At 44.8% G+C, this 16,496-nt stretch overlaps 1 protein-coding gene across 1 annotated transcript in view; it reads left to right on the top strand.

Moving 5' to 3' along the window:
- LOC120108060 overlaps positions 1–14,993 on the top strand; it is a 39,964-nt gene extending 24,971 nt beyond the window's left edge. The window contains exons 5-11 of the mRNA XM_039121611.1: positions 8,700–9,311; positions 9,467–9,621; positions 10,546–10,733; positions 10,825–10,958; positions 11,071–11,426; positions 11,521–11,624; positions 14,397–14,993. Coding sequence (XP_038977539.1) covers positions 8,700–9,311; positions 9,467–9,621; positions 10,546–10,733; positions 10,825–10,958; positions 11,071–11,426; positions 11,521–11,624; positions 14,397–14,467 — 1,620 coding nt within the window. The 3' untranslated portion in view covers positions 14,468–14,993. The remainder of the gene's footprint in view (positions 1–8,699; positions 9,312–9,466; positions 9,622–10,545; positions 10,734–10,824; positions 10,959–11,070; positions 11,427–11,520; positions 11,625–14,396) is intronic.
- The last annotated feature ends 1,503 nt before the right edge of the window (positions 14,994–16,496 follow it).

Here is a 16,496-nt window from a genome sequence, read left to right as displayed (position 1 = left end):
GGTGGGATTGCAGCTGCTTCGGATGGGTTCGGGATCCCAGATCTTCAGCTCCACGGAGTCTCCACCTCTTCCTTGTTTTCTTTACTCCCCAATTCCCCTCTGGGAATTCTTTGTAATCACACGAACACACCGTTGTAACCAGGAATGATTGAAATGAAAAGAATTGTACATTTTTCGAACTGTCTTCCTGGCTTTGTCGTTCTACTGGTAATACGCCCGCAGGTTAGCGGAATTCCAGCTCCTCGGAATTTCTCGACCATCTAGGGCCTCCAACTGGTAGGAGCCAGGTCGGTTTACCCAGCGAACCCTATACGGGCCTTCCCAATTTGGCGCCAGCTTCCCACCTTCCGCGGGTTGAGATGCTTTGGCTCGCCTTAGCACCAGATCTCCGATTCTGAAAAGTTTCGGTCGGACCTTGGAGTTATAATATCGGGCCACCCTCCGCTGATACATCGCCATCCGAACCTGTGCCATTTCTCTTGCTTCTTCCAAGAGGTCCAGGTTCCCTCGGAGTTGCTCCGAATTGGCCTCGGGTCGGTGCGCGGCCACCCGGGGCGAGGGGAGTCCGAGCTCCACGGGAACAACCGCTTCCGTGCCATAGGTTAGGCTGAAAGGCGTCTCCCCGGTAGGGGTCCGATGCGTGGTCCGATACGCCCAAAGGACATTCTCGAGTTCTTCGACCCAAGCTTGCCCCGTCCGACCGATTCGCGCCTTAATTCCTTGGAGGATTGTCCGATTTGTGACCTCGGCCTCACCGTTGGTTTGGGGATGTGACACAGATGTGAACCGATGCTCGATCCCGAACTCCTCGCAGAAGTCACGGAAATGCTTGTTGTCGAACTGTCGACCATTATCCGAGATGAGGACCCGAGGTACCCCAAATCGGACAATGATGTTTTTCTTCACGAACTTCCGGACTTGCGCCTTCGTGATAGTGGCCAGCGGCTCTGCCTCCACCCACTTGGTGAAGTAGTCGATTGCAACAATCAAAAATTTCCGCTGGGCTGAAGCGACGGGGAATGGTCCGAGGATATCCATTCCCCACTGTGCGAAGGGCCAGGGCGCGGTGATTGGTGCCAAGGGGACAGAAGGGACTCTCTGGACGTTGGCGTGGCGCTGGCAGGCGTCGCATTTCCGTACGTGATCCTTCGAGTCCTCCAACAAGGTAGGCCAATAATAGCCCTGCCTCATGATCTTGTGCGCTAAGGACCTAGCCCCCAAGTGCGATCCGCAAACGCCCTCGTGGACTTCGCCGAGGACGTAGGCCGCCTCCGAGGGGCAGAGGCACCTTAAGAGGGAGGCGGTAAACGAGGTCCGATACAGCCTCTCTTCATAGAGTACGTAGTGGGCGGACTTCTTGACAAGTCGCCGAGCTTGATCTTCGTCTTCAGGGAGGATCCCTTCGGCGAGGTAGGCGACGAGCGGGTCCATCCAAGACGGCTCCGGATCAATCGCCATCACCGCTCTAGCCTCGCCGATGCTCGGGGCCTCCAGGGTCTCCAGGTAGATTGCCCTCGACAAGTTGTGCGCCTCTGCGCTCACCAAGCGGGACAACCTGTCGGCCCTAGCATTTTCGCTTCTGGGGACCTGCTGGATGTCGACACTGCCGAGATCGGGAATGAGTGCTTGCACCTTCCGGACGTAGTTCTGCATGGTCGGGCTCCGGGCCTCGAACTCCCCACGGACCTGCCCGACCACCAGCTGGGAGTCGGTGAAGACCTTCAAACGCCGGATGCCGAGCTCCCTGGTGAGTTTGAGTCCCGTGACTAGGGCCTCGTACTCCGCCTCGTTGTTGGTCACTGGAAATCCAAATCTCAAGGCATACTCGGCTATCACTCCATCAGGACTGGTAAGGACCAGCCCGGCTCCTCCACCCTCGGGGTTCGACGACCCATCGATGTGAAGCGTCCAGGTCGGGAGGTCGAGGCTGGGCGTTTCCGGCGGTCTAGGTTCCGCCTCCTGCACCGTGCACTCAGCGAGGAAATCCGCGAGCACCTGGGCCTTGATGGCGGGTCGAGGCTGGTAGCGGATGTCGAACTCACCGAGTTCTATTGCCCACTTCACCAGCCGTCCCGCATTCCCGGGGTTGCTGAGGATCTGTCGTAGTGGTTGATCAGTTAAGAGGGTGACAGAATGGGCCTGGAAATAGGGGCGGAGTCTCCTGGTCGCGGTCAGCAGCGCGAAGGCGATCTTCTCAGCCTTCGTATACCGCGTCTCGGCATCCCGTAGGACCCGGCTGATGTAGTACACAGGCTTCTGGAGCTTTGCCTCTTCCCGAACCAGCACCGCACTGACCGTGGTTGGGGAGACCGCCAGATAGAGGTAGAGCATCTCCCCTTCTTGCGGCTTGGACAGTAGGGGAGGAGACGCCAGGTATTCCTTGAGCTGGTCGAATGCTGCTTGACATTCGGCCGTCCAGAGGAAGTCTTTCGGGCGTTTTAACACCTTGAAGAATGGTTGGCAGCGTTCGGCCGATTTTGCCACAAATCGTCCAAGCGCGGCGACCCTTCCAGCGAGCTCCTGAACCTCCTTTACTTTGGTCGGAGGGGACATACCTTGGATGGCCTTGATTTTGTCCGGGTTGGCTTCGATACCCCGCTGGTTGACAATGAAACCGAGGAACCTCCCGGCCGAAGCGCCGAAGGCGCACTTCGCTGGGTTCAGCTTCATGCGAAACTTCCGCAAGGTGGTGAAAGTCTCCTCCAAATCCGCGATGTGCTGGTCTGCATGGCGGCTCTTCACCAGCATATCGTCCACGTACACCTCCATGTTCCGGCCGATTTGCTCTTTGAAGATTTTGTTGACGAGGCGCTGGTAAGTGGCGCCAGCATTCTTCAGACCGAAGGGCATTACCTTGTAGCAGTACAGCCCTCGGTCTGTTATAAAGGCAGTTTTCTCCTCGTCCTGTGGGGCCATCATTATCTGGTTGTAACCGGAGAAGGCGTCCATGAAAGACAGCAGCTGATATCCGGAAGTCGCGTCGACCAGTTGGTCTATTCGCGGAAGCGGAAAGCTATTCTTAGGGCACGCCTTGTTCAGGTCGGTATAGTCGACGCACATCCTCCACTTCCCGCTCGCCTTCCGGACAAGTACAACATTTGCCAGCCACTCGGGGTAGCTTACCTCCCTTATGAATCCTGTCTCTAAGAGCTTGTCTACCTCCTGGTCGACCACCCGGATCCGATCCGGGGCACAGTGTCTCTTCTTCTGCTTTATTGGTCGGTGGGTCGGGTCGACGTTGAGGGCGTGAGAAATGACCTCCGGGTCGATCCCAGGTACATCGGCCGCCGACCAGGCAAATACATCGGCATTGGCTCAGAGGAATTCCACCAACCGGGCCCGAGCTCCCGGGTCGAGATTGGCGCCGACCCGAACCGCCCGGTCGGGGCGGCCTTCCTCAAGGGGGACTTCGACCACACCCTCGGCCGGCTCCCCATGCCGCAAGGCCACCTCGTCTCTGGCATCAAGGGACTCGACGCTTAGGGCTTCCACGGGCTTCTTCCCTTTGAGGGTTGCTAGAAAACATTGCCGTGCGGTCGGTTGGTCACCTCGGACCTCTCCGATCCCGACCGCTGTGGGGAACCGCATGAGCAAGTGGTACGTGGAGACCACCGCGCGAAGGGCGTTCAGCCCGGGTCGCCCGAGGATAGCGTTGTAGGCTGAGGGAACACGGACGACCAAGAACCTGAGTCGCACCGTGGCTTCTGCGGGTGCGACGCCCGCAGTCACAGGCAGCTCAACGACACCTTCCGCCGGGACAGCGTCACCGGTGAATCCTACGAGGGGGGTGGACATTTTGTGCAACAACTGTCTGGACAAGCTCATCTTTTGGAAGGCCTCGTAAAACAAAATATCAGCTGAGCTTCCACTATTCACAAGAACACGCCTTACATCATAGTTTGCCATAGTGAGGGAGATCACCATGGCGTCATCGTGGGGAGTCTGAACCCCCTTTACATCCTCATCAGAAAAGGTGATTACATTGCCGACCCTCTGCCTCTTTACGACGGCCGTCCCTGACGCTTCCGTCGAGGCCCCTGCGTTCCTCACGGGCCGAGAGCAGCCCCCAGTGATAGTGTGGATCACGCCCGCAACGGGTCGATTCTGCTCCCGAGGCTCCGGAGGAGCCGGGTCGGCCGGACGCGGGTCTGCGGGGGGACGTCGGTCGCTCACATATCGACCGAGACGCCCCCGACGGATAAGAGCCTTGATCTCGTCCCGAAGCTGGAAGCAGTCCTCTGTGTCGTGGCCGTGGTCTCGGTGGTACTCACAGTACGCCCGGGAGGGCCTCTTTCCAGGGATCCTTCGTATCTGTCTCGGGGCCGGGAGGTCCTCCCGCCCTTTGATCTCCATAAGGATCTGGGCCCGGGGAGTCAGGAGAGGGGTGTACCGGTTGAAACGTCGGGGCGGAGAACGAGGGCGTGGGGCGCCGTGGTTCTTCGCCGGCGACGGGCTTCTGCGCCGTCGCTGGGGCGTCGGGCTCCTCCTCTGGCGTGCCTCTTTCCGCCTTTTCTTCCCAAGCTTTTGTGGGATCTCGGCGGCCTCCTTGCTCCGGTGGGCAGCCGCCTCCTCAGCGTCCGCATACTGGTTCGCCCGGGACAACAGCTCTGGGAAGCTCCGCGGCAGGCGTTTGTCCAGGGAGAAGGTGAGTCTGCCCTTCCAGAAGCCACGCTTCAGGGCTGAAAGAGCTACCTCCTGACTCAGGTTCCGGACCTCCAGCGTAGCCCTGTTGAAGCGGGTAAGATAATCCCGCAGGCTTTCTCCCTCGTTTTGCCGGACATCAAAGAGGGAGTCGGAGACCAGTCGCCGCCGGCTACTGACGGCGAAATGAGTGATGAAGAGGCGAGTGAACTGGTCGAAGGACCGGATTGAGTCAGCCTCCAGCCCGGCGAACCATGCCCTCGCCGGGCCACGGAGGGTTGCCGGGAAAGCCTTGCAGAGAAGGGGATCTGATGCTCCGTGGAGGAGCATAAGGGTCCTGAAATTCTCGACGTGATCCCGCGGGTCCGCCGCCCCATCATAGGGCTCGATTGCCGGCATTTTGAACCCCGGCGGATTCGGGGTCCGCAGGATCCTCGAGGCGAGCGCCGGCTGGGAGGAGATCTCTAAGTCGGCGAAGGGATCTTTGGAATGGCCCTTCAGGACCTGGAGTTGTCGGTGGAGATCGTCCACCCGCCGGTCCAGGGAACGCGACCGGTGGGTGGGAGACAAGGAGCGGCGAGAGGGGGACCGACTGGAGCGCGGGTTCCTCGAGGACTGGGGGGTCTGGGAACGCGCCCGGGCCCGCCTCTCGTACCCCGCGCAGCTCCGGTGGGAAGGTCCCGGCAGAATGGAGCGTGCTCGAGAATCCTCCTCGCGCCGGCGCTCCTCCCCATGGGAGAGGAAGGAACGCGGGTTGAGGAGGACAGGCGAACGCTCAGGCAGCGGCGGCTCCTGAGCCTGCTGCGGCGCCCGGGACATCGCACCCTGCAGATTCTGCACCGCCTCCGCGAGGGTGCGAATCTGCTGGGTTAGCTGGTCGAACTGGGCGGCTTCGACCATCTGAATGGGCGGTGGGGCGGTGGAGTGTTGCTGAGAGCGTGTTGGGGATGCAGCGGCCTCCCGGCCAGTGGCGCGAGAGGCCCCGCGACCGGAAGCATTGGAAGCTCCACGACCACCTCGCCGTGCCATTACGATCGCTCTGAGATCCGGGCCCTCCTTCTAGCGCCAACTGTTGCTGGTGGTCCAAACCGAGAACGATTGGCACAGCGGTGTGAACGGGGTTCCCTTTGAGTTGCTTTGGTTGCGCTCCGCCCTCCGTCGTGAAACCTGCAAGCAAGCCTCGCACCACCACCGGGGTAGTGGGGGCCCTCCGACGATCAAGTCAGAGGAGATCGAAGGAGAAGGAGAAGGAGAAGGTAGCAGGTGAGATGATACTCTGGAAGATATATCTTACCCTCCCCCTTCCCCCCAGCCTCATATATATCAGGCTGGGGGGTTTTTCCGGGGATTCGTCATCGTGTGGCACGATGGGGCTGCCACTGACATGGCCGTTACAAGGCGTCGTGGGGCAGCGCTGGGTACAGCCATGGCAGGGCATAGTGGAGCTCCGCTTTGTACGGCTGTCACAGGGGATCGTGGGGCTGCGCCGGATACGGCCGTTGCAGGGAGTAGTGGAGCAGGGGGCCGCGGCGTGCCTCAGAGGAACAGTCTGTTGTTGTCGAGAGATTGTCGACTCGGGGTCGGATTGCTGGATCAAGGGGCAGCCGACTCGGGGTCGGGCTGCGGAGCCGAAGATATCCGACCCGAGGTCGGATTGCTGGATCAAGGGGCAGCCGTAGTCTTCCTGGGCGCGCGTGCCGGTCACGTGGGGCATGGTGGCTAAGTTCCCCCGTAACATATGGTCCTATTGAAAATTTTTGTGTGGTGATGCCCTGGAGTTGCTAATACTTATGTCATCTACCAATATTGCAAAAGTTTTAGCTCTTGAGGTACTTGTGAGCCAAGTGCTACCATATGGTCATGCTTGGCCATCATTTAAGGCTTCCTAGAGGTGACCATGGTTCTTTCTTACAGATTGTTTGCCTTTAGCATGAATCTCGAGGGAGGGTTATTGTCGGCCTGCATCAGCCTGCTTTTCCGTTTCTTTGTTTCTAAGTATTCACATAGTTTTTTTCTTTTTTTTATTTATTTAAAAATGCTAGCTAGTATGTAGATAAATAATTGTGATATAATATTTTGAATGCGCAAGTGTAGATAGTAAGGATCATGTGATTTTTTTTCAAAGAGAATCATAGCAAAGAAGACAGTAGTGTGATTTCTACACATTGTTAAATACAGATACCACTATAGGTCTATACTTAGTAAGAGCACAATAGAAGAGGAACTATGGATCCATTAGATAAATTTGAAGTTCTGAAGTCGTGAAAACTTAGAAAAGGATGGAGAAGGAAGAGGTGTTAGGACTACATGGGTTATATAGTTAATTGGGTTATTTAGTTAAGATAAGGTGCCAATAATTGAAGGTGATTTTTGGTATATGAAGAGGGTAATGGAACAAAGAGAAATGACATGGATGCTGTCCAATTAATCTATCTTTATGCCACAAAGATAAACCATGGAAATTATTTATTGGTTATGTAAACTTTTGATATTGTACATGCACAAACAAGGAGATCGCTTTTGTATTACAATATAATAAACTGCATATGAAGAGCTTTTCTAATGATCTCAGTAGTCAGTACCTTAGTTTCATTTATTATTGGTAGTTTTGTTGGATATATAATTTCTTGCTATGATAACATATGGTACAATTAATAAGGTTTGGCTAAGCATAAGCAAAGTTCAAGAGTTCTTGAAACTATATTATACTTTTCATGATAGAGAAATAAAAGATTTATAAAGGAGTAATGGAAACAGGCAAACCAAAGGTGCTTATTTGTGATCACTAACTACTTGTATGAAGGAATGGTGACATATGTACATGCGTGTCTATGCACACACACGCGGACATGTTTCCAATGGTAGCAAAACTACTCTAAATTGTTAATCTAAAGCATGTGTTTGCCTACACTTGCCATAGATGAACTAATTGTTCATATTCAAAAGAATTTGCACACAGAATAGGCACTGCCCCAGCTAATGTGCAGGTTCAGCAAGTCACCTGTCCAACTGCCAGGTCAATTGGTTGAACTGAGAAGATCTATATATATATCCGTGCTATATATTATGGAAGCTCCAAACATGACTGCCCATCATCTGTTCGTTCAGCTCACCTTGGTGACCACATACATAAGGTGGAAAAGAGAAGATCAGAAAATGAAACGGGATGTGGGAGGGGAGTGGGGGATGATAGACTCTAGTCTGTCTGTAACTAGGACCCTGTCTAGGAAACCTGACAACTTGCAGAGGAAAAAAGATAAAAAAAGGTAGTCCAACACACTGATTGGAGGAAAGAACATGGACTTTATGTTCCCTCTTCATGTGCATTGCATGTGCTGAATACCAGTATCTAAAAAATTAAGCCATGCAATCTATCCTCAGCAATTTGAAGTTTTTGAGCAGAGGTGCTGTCATGTGAGACTGTGAGAGATATAGAGGAGCTATGAGTACGTCTGGTACTCATGATCCTGTTAATCTCAGATAAGAGGTTCCACTAATAAGGTGATTTCTTTCTCATCCATAATACGTCTGGTTACTCATGATCCTGTTAATCTCAGATAAGAGGTTCCACTAATAAGGTGATTTCTTTCTCATCCATAATACGTCGGGTACTCATGATCCTGTTAATCTCAGATGAGAGGTTCCACTAATAAAGTGATTTTTTTCTTATCCATAAGACATAATAGGCACAATGAATTCCATGAGTCCAATGATTATGAACCATTGCTCAAAATTTATTTCTATACTATATGAAGCATCCTCGTAGAATTTTTCCAAAAAAAAGTGTCATTAAAATGTATTTTTCTTCTCAAACTTACTTCTATAATACAGTACTAGAATACCAATCCAAGCCTCTTAACACAAATACTAAAGTGCCCTTTAAGATGGTCTGCATTGTTTTTATGATAACTCACTGTTGATATTCGTTGAATGCCAATGGCTTCCTTCAGCATTATCTTCCGATAAAATATTATTTTTATGTTTTATGTGAAAAAATTCTCGGATAACCATATACTACTGATTTATCATGCTTGTTTTTGTCTGCTGGAAGGATGCAGGTTCTTTTACAGGTGAATGTTGGAATTGGCATTATAAAAGACCCTGTTCTTGAGATTCTTCAATTTGAGAAGGACCAAGCTAGCAACTCTGTTTCTGAGAACCTCAGTAGCTCACCTGTTCCGAATAGTGAGGATCCATGTCACGACCTGCTTAGATGGTTGCTCCCCTTGGATCGCACTCTACCTCCTTCGCGTCCATTATCACCTCCTTTAAGCTCAAGTATATCTCAGAAAACAAATTTATCGTCTAGTTCACAAATTTTTTCGTTTGGTCATTTTAGAAGCTACTCCATGCCTTCACTTCCTCAAGTTACCGGACCACCTTCATCTGCTGTTCCTCCTTCCAACTCAAGACCAGCATTTGATCTTGAAGATTTTGACCGCTTTTCACCAGAGAAACAAATAAGAAGTCAAGATATGGGAAATGCAGGGATTTTATCATTTCGAGGTGTTTCTTTAGAGCCAGAACGGTTTTCTGTTCGCTGTGGGCTGGAAGGCATATACTTACCAGGCAGGAGGTGGCGGAGAAAACTTGAAATCATTCAACCATTGGAAATCCGTTCTTTTGCTGCTGAGTGCATTACAGAGGATTTTATCTGTGTCCAAATAAAGGTATAAGTACTTATTTTTTTTACTATATCAAATTAATTTGTTTATGATCCTCATTTGAAAGCAATATATTCTTTGTTTTGTCTAGGAAGTGTTTGTTACTTTTTCAAATGCTGCAACCGATCTTAACAGGCTAGCATTTATATTTTGTTATGCAGAATGTGATGCCAGCCCATATACCAGATTCTATTATTTTTTTGGATGCAATAACTGTTGTCTTTGAGGAGGCTTCAAAAGAAGGTCCATCTGTATCCCTACCAGTTGCATGTACTGAGACAGGAAATGGTCATAGCTTACCCAATCTTGCCCTCAGGTTGGTGTTCGATACTCTTGCAGTCTTGCTGTTATCCAGTGTGGTATTCCTGCTTTTATTTTTATACATAAATATGTACGTATGTATGTACATTTGACAAACTCATACAGAATCTAAGTTTATTGCTACCTTGAGTGGCAACTCTGCATTGATCCTTTTTTTGGAAGGGCAAGGAACGCAATAGCCCACCCATTTATAACTCTGTATTGACTTGAAGATGTGTTTCAGTATCCGATGCTGGCATGAAGCATAAAAAGATTCTGGGGAACCCTATGTGCTAATACATACACACAATTAATTGATAATGATGAAATGCATAATATAATCTAAATATAGGAAACACAAAGAACTATAGCTTAGATAAGTGAAATATTTATAGAACTTGCTGGATATACCAAGAATTTGGATATCTAGATTTGAATGCAGGGCATGTGCATTAAAAGCTCATTGCGTACTGAATGATTTTCACTTGCTGGATTTTATTAAGAAGTTGGTTAACTAAATCTTGTAATCTACCAATTACATATACCTAGAAGAACTGCCACTCAAATCTTGGATACCAGATTAGTGACTTATGTATTATATTTTTTATTCACGTGCCTTTTTGTAATGCTATTTAGCCATATACCTCTGGAGCTAATATGATGCATGTAGATGTGGATATCGTGAATGCTGCTTGGAAAATTTAGACATAAGCTATGCATATAAAAGTCATACTTGGTAAATCCAATATTTTATCAAATTGGAAATTTACAATATTATTTTCTTGGAAGATATATTTATAATTTCATTTTAAGTACAGTCACTTGTATCAGACATTAATGAAGACAATTTGTGTAAGCATCCCTTAAATTGTCACCCACACCTCAGAAAATTTACTAGTTTTGCATCTATGCTTGTTCTCATGAGTATGTACCTGTGCAGGAGGGGCGAGGAACATTCTTTCATTCTCAAACCAGCAACTACACTGAACAGAGATTTTAGGGGCAATGGTGAGACAAACTCTATGCAACCACATTCAAAGATGGGTACCATGGTGCCAAATGTGCATATGATATCAAGAAGTGCAGATCAGTATGCAATTCTAGTATCATGTCGCTGCAACTATACTGGTAATATCTTTATACTGTTGGAAATCAATTGCTTTCTATAAGCATTTATGCTATTAGTTTGACTTCTAACCTGTAATTTCTTTTGCAATAGAATCAAAACTATTTTTCAAGCAGCTGACAGATTGGCGACCCCGCATTGCAAGAGATCTCATGATCACTGTAGCACCAGAATCATATCAACAAACTATTAGAGCAAATGCAAAAGCACCCCACCTTCCTGTTCAGGTTTCTCCTGCATTTTCTGAGTGTTGGTCCATTAGCAATATGGAGAAACATATAATTACAGGACATATGAATGTGTTCTCTAATGAATGTAATCTCTTGTGATTTTTTTCAGGTGTTAACTCTAAAAGCTACTAATTTAACATCTGAAGATCTTACACTAACTGTTCTTGCTCCAGAATCATCTACTTCTTCACCTACAGTTTTATCCTTGAACTCTTCACCAAAAGCCCCAATGGACCCTTTTATTAGTTTTCATGAGTATATGGGAAGGATGGGTGGGGATAAACTTGGAATCAGGACGCATAGGCTGAGTTCAATGCCTGCCTCAACAGAATCTCAAAAAGTGAGTGATAGTGGTGGAATAAGATCAAGCTCCCTTGAGCACTGGACTGATTCAATGTCTCATGTGATTTCAAGTAATGACTCAGGCTGTACACATCTATGGTTGCAGAGCACAGTGCCTCTAGGGTAATAAAATATTCAAATTGTTCTATACCCAAAACTAGTAAATATATAGCTCTTGGATAAATAACTGAGATCTTTATTCTCCATGATCAACTAGATGTGTTCCTGCACATTCGAACGCTACAGTCAAGCTTGAGTTACTTCCATTAACTGATGGGATAGTTACACTTGATACACTTCAAATAGCTGTCAAGGAGAAAGGTATTGCTCTGCATAATTTTGAAAATTCATTTTTTCCCCAACTCTTTTTCAGAATTTTTGGTGTTCTCACATAATCTTCATTGGAATTAAAAATTTATATATCTTTTGTGAATTTGAATGAATGCCCAACATGTTCAAGTTAGTGATCCAGAATCCTAAGGACATATTAAGTGATACAATGTTGCCTATTTTTATAAATTAATATCAAGAAATGATTAAAAAAAAGAAAGATGAAGAGAGAAAAGAGGAAGAAGAGATTGGCTTAATAGAGGGGAACCTCATGTAGGTTCACAAGAAGCATGTAAAGAATATTTTTTTTTTGAATGGTTGGTTATGATGTATATGGTTATATGTGATAATCCCTTCTGTCCACCCTCCAACCCCACATTTTTTTCCTTTTCTTTTCTTTTTTTAATCTCTATGAGTGTTTGTTGATCTGCCCATACTATCTCTGTCTTATTAGGAGATTAATGCTGTCTATTTTCTTAAGTTAATGTCAAGAAATAATAAAAAGGACAAACACAAAAAAGGAAAAAGGGAAGAAGATATTGACTTCATGAAGGGGAATCACAAACAGGTGAACACGAACCAAGTGAAGAAAATATTTTTTTCGTTTTGAGCAGTTGGCTATGATGTATATAATAGGGGAAATAATCATCTCCCCACCCCACCCCACCCCACCCCACCTCCACTTTTCTTCCTTCGCTTGGTCTCTGTGTCTTTATGTACTATTTCCATCTTAACAGGAGTTGCAATGACTTCTATTTTTATAACTTAATGGCAAGAAATGATAAAAAAAAGAAACATACGAGAAAAAAAAAAGTAAAAGGGAGAAGAGATTGACTTTTGGTTAGTTGGTTATGATGTATATAGTTGTGGAAATACCCATCACCCTCACCTTTCTTCCCTTTTTTGTGTCTGTGAAGTCTGTTGATCTGTCCATTCTGTTTCCATCTTATTCTGTACCTGCCACCATGGTTTGTTCTCGTGGCAACTCATGCGTACAAAGTTCAGTGTAAGTTGAATCTTTCTACTTCATTCAAAATCATCCAATGTAACATATTTTGCTTAATATTCTTTAATAAGTTGCACGTGGCATACAACTTAACTAAATTTCCAACTCAATCTCAATTTTAAATTGTTGGTCAAATGCTTATCATATCACAATCACCCTTGACATTGTGGCTTGCAGGTTCATTTCTCGTTTTTGTATATTTACTTTATTCTTGGGCATCACTATGCTTTTGCAAGTATTCCAGGTCTGTTTGGATGCTGGAAGATCTTATCAGAGAAATAAGATCTTATAGGCATGTTCTTTTCTTTTAAAACTACATATGAAACGAATGTCTCATCAAGAGCTCATGGCAGAAAGCAGCGGTCAGCAACAGATAATCCCTTATTTTTAGGCATATTTAATCCCTTTTTCGAGGTGATTTAGCTTCTCTCTTAAAAATTGGGATTAGTTGTTGCTCGGCTTCTCCAATTTCTGGGTGTCACCTCCATCCATATATCTTTAGAACATAAGTCCCTGTCAGAAGCTCTTAGTGGACTAATAAGATGTTCTGGCATCCAAAAAGGCCCTTAATGCTTCATGTTATTCAACATATCACTGTATCAGTTAATATACCAAATCAACAGTGTCCCAAACACCCAATATTTTCTATACCATAGTATTTCATCTCTCTTATCCCTGAAGGTTTTCTTTTTTCTAATCTTTTTTTTTTTTACTTGAGTTATTTGGCTTGAAACTGGATGTAAATCATACTGACCAAACAAATAAGAAAGTTTGGAAATTATCCTCAAGTTGTGGGTGCTCTCATTTTTCCTGAAGTGTCAAATATCATGATAGATATGCGATGTTTTATGTACAGTGGATGTTTCTGCGAACAAGTTGCTTTGCTTGCCAAAACTGATAGTTCTCTATTTTCGGAATGACTAACTTTTCCTGACATATTCCGTTGGAAACTTTATAATGTGTAATTATTCACTTTTATTATGCTTCATGTTTTTGTTTATGTATACTCAAAGAAACTCCCTTGTCTGTTTCACTGCTATCATTTAAGAAACTCTACACATTTGAAAATGGGGAATTTTTGTTTCATATTAAAAAATTTCAGGTGCTATTTGGAGGTTTTCTTAGTGGTTGGTTACATATTTGGTAGAGCATGTTTTTCAAATAAAACTGACTTAGCACCAAGTGGACATGCATCTAATTATAATCTGAGGTGCACCAGAATGAATCACTTCTGCACTTCAAAACACAGTTGAGCATACTTGGATATAATGGAAAGTTGAATCTAGTTTTGTCTGATAAGTTCATTTGATATATGATATAAATAATTATTCATGATGTCTATGTATTTTCTGTGTAGATATTATATATCCTTTTCAGTTAAGTACTACAGTTTGACTGGGTCAAGATTGTCTTGGTATACCAGTCCAGCATGAGGTTTTTTATACATTTAAAAGCAATTAACTGAACTTCATTGTTGCTGCACTTACTTTAAGAAAGAACCTGGTTTGAATTTTAATATATATTGGCATTTTGAATTTTAAAAGACCTATATTGACTAAAATGTATATAAGTAGATGAATGAATGATGTTCATTTATCCACTGGATGCCATTTTGAACTACAAAAACTGTTTTCTGATGAGATAGTCTTATAGTTTCTGTTTAGTTCCCGGTGATTGTGGTAGATTGAGAAATTAAATATATATTTTCTATTTAATCCCAGTGATAAATTTTCATGAGCTGGTTTTTGACATAGCAGGTCTGACATATATCCCAGAGTACTCATTGAAGATATATGCGACTTCCAGCATTGCAACAGGGATTTTGTAGTGCACGTTAAACCTGCTGTATCCTGTTATTCAGTTATCTCAGTCATCTTGGTGGATCAAAATGTTGCCTGCTAGGTTTTGTATGATATTGGATGGATGGAGGTTCATACCAACAAGATTATTAGCGCTAAATGATTTCATTTCTGCCTATTTGAGGACCAATGTGGGCCGAAGGGTGCACGTATTATTTTCACATTCATGGCTGATGCCTTCAGTTCTAATTTCTGAGCTGATGACAAGGTTTCTGATGTGCCATGTGAACAAAGACCTGCATTCATGTTGTACTCTATCAACCACTTTATAATGCCCAGTCAGATCTCCCATATTTGGGAATGCCATAATTGTATTTTGTTCCGGTCAATTAATTTGTGATTGTTCTTCAATCTCGGAATAAATTTGAAGATCATGTGGGTGCCATTTACTTTTTTTTTCATGTCCAGAGTTCTCCCTAGTTTTGCTTGTAGCATTTGTTTTACCATAACATATGTTGAATTCCTTTCTATAGTTATGTACAAACGTGTGAATCATCTCAAATAGTCGCATGGGATGCTGGCTTGTTCTTAGCAGGGATACCAGGTGTGAGCTCAAGGCTCTGAAAATTTTGGTAAGTTGATGCAATATGAGTCCTGCCATTTTGGGTCCCAAAGTCATAATTAAAACACTCTTATTCAACACAAATTTTAAACCCAATTACTTTTTAATTGCTACAAGTTTGCAGAGCCAATAAAGAAACCACAGTGATCTTTAAATGAGGGAATTTGAGTATGTACTACTGTTATGTGGGATGCACCATCCTTACTCTAGTAACAGAAAGCCAATCATGATGAATATGTGTAAAAGCCTGTAAATCAGTAAAGAAAGTTTTAATAATTATAGAGATGCCTTTCGACATTGCAAGCCATCTTTGTCAATATGGCCGCTGTAATGGTGGCTATGCTTTTGTTCATCTTACCATCCACTGCTGCTTAATCGTGCAAAGAAATCTGGGAAAAAATGCTCCTTGACGTCATGCAGTAGGGTAGATTCAGAGTCAATCTAATTGCGGAGTCTTGAATATTTTGTTTTCTACATTCAAATATTGGAAATTTCTATGTATTTCAATTTAAAGAATCCTAGAGATTAAGCCACAGTTGACAACAAATGTCGTCTTCATTATTGCTTCCAAAATTTTTGTTGCAATGGGCATATATAGAACATATGCACTAGATTTTTATCTTTGGCTCTACAGGGAGGGCAAGTCCCCCATTTAGCAGCCTGAGGCCAAGTCACAAAACATTAGTAGCCTTAAAGCATAGATAAAATCGATGAAAATGTGATTGTAAATTAGTTCAAAAAATTTATTGTAAAAATATAGGTAGCTGAGTTAGTTGTTAGGTTCATACTGGACATTGCCGAACCCTGTAACAGTATTAGAGGATCCCTGAAAAAATTAGAAGGATTACTCAATAATAAATTTAAACACAACTTGGTTTCAAGAAAGATGAAAAAATTATTTAATACCTGACTCAGTAATTTGTAAATGATATGTTAGGATTCCATAGATATGCATTTAGAGTTATTTGGAAGTAATTTGATCAACTTGTCTATATATATATTTTTTTTAATAATTAAAGCATCTATATGCCATACCTGATTAGTTAAAGGGAATAATCTATTCCTATTTCTTGTTGTCATGCTAGAAAATGGTAGAAACTGCATGAATACATGAAATATTATTAATATAGATATAGACTCGAATAATGAAATCAACTATTCAAAACAAACATGATTTTGAAAGCTAATCACCATTGTCGACCAAATTGATTAAATGTTGGACGCATAGCATGTGAAACTTGCAAATATGAACCTATCCATAAAATCAAATCAGTAAAAAATAAGTACACACACACAAAAAAAAAATGCTATTCATTACTTACATGACATTTCATTGCTTGGTTGTCATATGGTGGATAACGCTATATTACGGAAAACACTATTTATACTTTTCACTTCTATATGTTGATGTAATGTTAGCAGAAAAAGTATTAGTA

This window comes from Phoenix dactylifera, unplaced genomic scaffold (genome assembly GCF_009389715.1).
Source record: "Phoenix dactylifera cultivar Barhee BC4 unplaced genomic scaffold, palm_55x_up_171113_PBpolish2nd_filt_p 001156F, whole genome shotgun sequence".
NCBI lineage: Eukaryota > Viridiplantae > Streptophyta > Magnoliopsida > Arecales > Arecaceae > Phoenix > Phoenix dactylifera.
Note: the sequence above shows the minus strand (reverse complement) of the source record. Positions and strands in the feature narration are given on the sequence as shown.